Source organism: Grammomys surdaster, unplaced genomic scaffold (genome assembly GCF_004785775.1).
Source record: "Grammomys surdaster isolate TR1022 unplaced genomic scaffold, NIH_TR_1.0 373, whole genome shotgun sequence".
NCBI lineage: Eukaryota > Metazoa > Chordata > Mammalia > Rodentia > Muridae > Grammomys > Grammomys surdaster.
In genome coordinates this window covers 2291578-2294626 of record NW_021604792.1, presented here as the reverse complement: position 1 = coordinate 2294626, position 3049 = coordinate 2291578, and the positions used below count along the sequence as shown (strand labels likewise).

The following is a 3049-nucleotide window of genomic DNA, read 5'->3' as shown; positions in this document are numbered from 1 at the left end:
ATAAAATATAAATAAAAATACAAACAATTTTCCTTTTAAAGTATTTTTCAGAAAAAAAGCAGGGCCTGGGAAGTTCTGGCTCTTTTTTCCTCCCCTGTTGCCAATTCATGTTGTGGTTTTTAGTAGGGTGGTAGAGAGCACAAGTCTTCTGTGGGTGGCACTGCCCATGTGGGCGGGGCCTGCTTCTCTACTTGAAGGTGACCACGTTTAAATTCTGGGACAGGAAGTGGAGGGTGAATGGCGTGCCCCACCATGTCAGACGCGGCAGTGGACACCAGCTCCGAGATCACCACCAAGGACTTGAAGGACAAGGAAGTTGTGGAGGAGGCAGAGGATGGAAGAGATGCACCTGCCAATGGGAATGCTCAAAATGAGGAAAATGGGGAGCAGGAGGCTGACAATGAGGTAGATGAACAAGAAGAAGAAGGTAGAGAGGAAGAGGAGGAGGAGGAGGAGGAAGAGGAACAGCAGGAGGAGGAGAAGCAGGAGGAGGGAGGTGAGAGATGAAGATGAGGAAGCTGAGGTTTCCACCAGCATGCAGGTAGCTGAGGATGATGAGGGTGATGATGTTGACACTAAGAAGGAGAAGATTAATGAGGATGACTAGACAGCGAACAGAAAAGCTAACCTTACTCATAATGACCTAAAAGTTTTTTGTTTTGTTTTTTTTTAAATTGAGCCTTACATACCATGAGAAAAATACCAATTAGTATGAGGAACGTGTACCACTACAGAACATAACTGACAAACTTGACAAAGACCGAGGATACAAAGTGCTGTCCTTCGTGTGAGGTAATTAAAACTTACATATTGTAAGTGCTAAAGTTAATTACAAATTAGCTTATAAAGCAAGATTACAGTTGTTTTTTTTTAAGAGACATACAGTTTACAACCAAGTATTTTAATTCTTTAAGACATACACTGGAGTCTCATGAGTATATTAGAGTGAATGCACAGAGAAGCCCATGGAAGTAGTAGTTTTTAACATGCCAAGTTGCCCTGATGTTGCCAGACAGATTAGTAAATGGCTCTGTCTTGGTATATTCTTGCAATAGATACATATGCAAAATACTTTGCACAAATGTGATACTTACCTCAAATTATGTGGACTAAACTGACAAGGAAAAGAAATATGCAGACTAAGTATCAAAGTAAGAATTTTATGCATTTAAGTATACAAAGTTAATATTTCTCTTCACCCTCATTTCCATTTATTGCTAAGACACAGTCTCCTAAAATGACCCTTTGAAAATCTTGACTTGGATTTTAGACTCTCAGAGATTTCCTTCAGTAAAATCACACACTGAACCCCATGCATTAATAGTGGGAGGCTTGGGTGAAGGAAAAGGATTGAAGCCCCAGGGGCCAGCAGAAAGAATGGAAACAGGCAACCTAAGGAGGTAAGAGGTTGGGGGAGCCTCCAGAATGCACCAGAAACCTGAGAGGTGAGAGACTGTCAGGACCTTAGATGAAATGCCCTACAGTAAGGAGAGGGAACTTAGAGCCCACCTCCAGCAGGAAGACAAGGCATCAAGTGAGGGAGGGGGTTGGCATCCCACAGTCAAAACTCTGATCCATAGTTGTTCCTGTCTGGAAGAACTGCAGGGATGGAAATGGAGAGGAGCCTGAGGGAAAGACGGTCCAGCGACAGATCTAAAGTGGGATCCAGCTCATCAGGAGGTTTCAAGGCCTGACACTATTACTGAGGCTATGAAGCGCTCACAAAAAGGGAGCTATGATGACTGCCCTCCAAAAGACCCAACAAGAAGCTGAAAGAGTCAGATACAGATATTTATACCCAGCCAATGGACAGAAGCTGCTGCCCCTTGTGGTTGAATAAGGGAAAGGCTTGAAGAAGATCGCCTTGAGGAAGAAGGCGATCCTGTAGTCTCAATTAACCTGGACCCCCCAAGATCTCTCAGACACTGGACCACCAACCAGGCAATATACACCCACTGATATGAGGTTCCCAACAGATATAAAGCAGAGGACGGCCAGGTTTAGGTTCAATCAGAGAAAATGCACCTAACCCTCAAGAGACTAGAGGCCCCAGGGAGTTTAGTGGTCTGGTTGGGTGGAGGATTTGGGGTGTGTGTGTGGCGGGGGGACATCCTCGTGGAGACAGGTGGATGGGGAGGAGGTATGGGATGTGAACAGTTAGAGGGTAGATGGGAATAGGGGAATAAAATCTGGAGTGTAAATAAATAAATAAATAAATGACAAAAAATGTTTTCCACTTGGAAGGTACACTGAAAGACTGTTAGCCTTAATTCGCCAATACTGTTAACCTTTCTTAATACTTGATTTAGATTACTAAAAAATATGTCATGGTCCAGAGAAAATACAGCAATAAAATCTCAACAATGTGTCTGTGTGAACAGGAACATCATAATGACAAGAGCTGATGCAGCATCATGGACAAGGCTATTCTACAGCTGTACTTCTAGATGTAGATTTACAAGCAGTCAATGGCTGTTGTGAGAAGGAAAAACGGTGTGCACCAAGAAAGTGTTTCTTCAGAGATTGCACAGTGTCAAGCGGCCATCTAAGAAACAGTGGCAAATGGACTCAATAGGCTTGATATACATGCATGCATGAATGTGTGCTCATGTGTACACACGAATAAAATAAAGAAAATTGAAGAAGCAATTATGAATTCAAACACAGAACTAAGAAAGAGTAGAAGAGTGAAAGAGGTGTAGATGTAGTGCTCATGGAGTTGACAAAAATTATTTTAAAAAGAAATATGTCATAAGAAGACCTCAGAAAATGGAAAGATCTTCCATGCTCATGGATGGGAAAAATTAACACAGCAAAAAAATGGCCATTTCAATACATCCCCATCAAAGTTCCAACACAGTTCTTCACAGACATAGGAAGAACAATTCTCAACCTCATATGAACAGACAAAAACCCAGGATAGCAAAAAACAATTCTCAACAATAAAGAACCTCTGGGGAAATCACCATTCCTGACCTCAAGCTGTACTAAGGAGCAAAAGTGATAAAAATCACATGGTGTTGGTACAGAGACAGATAGGTTGGTCAAT

General features: G+C 42.1%; 1 protein-coding gene across 1 annotated transcript; it reads left to right on the top strand.

Moving 5' to 3' along the window:
* The first annotated feature begins 252 nt into the window (after window positions 1–252).
* Window positions 253–607, top strand: LOC114632315 (prothymosin alpha-like). The gene is made up of 2 exons (XM_028780852.1): window positions 253–467; window positions 502–607. Exons 1-2 carry the CDS (start codon window positions 253–255, stop codon window positions 605–607), a joined length of 321 nt encoding a protein of 106 aa, XP_028636685.1.
* Window positions 608–3049: the final 2442 nt, after the last annotated feature.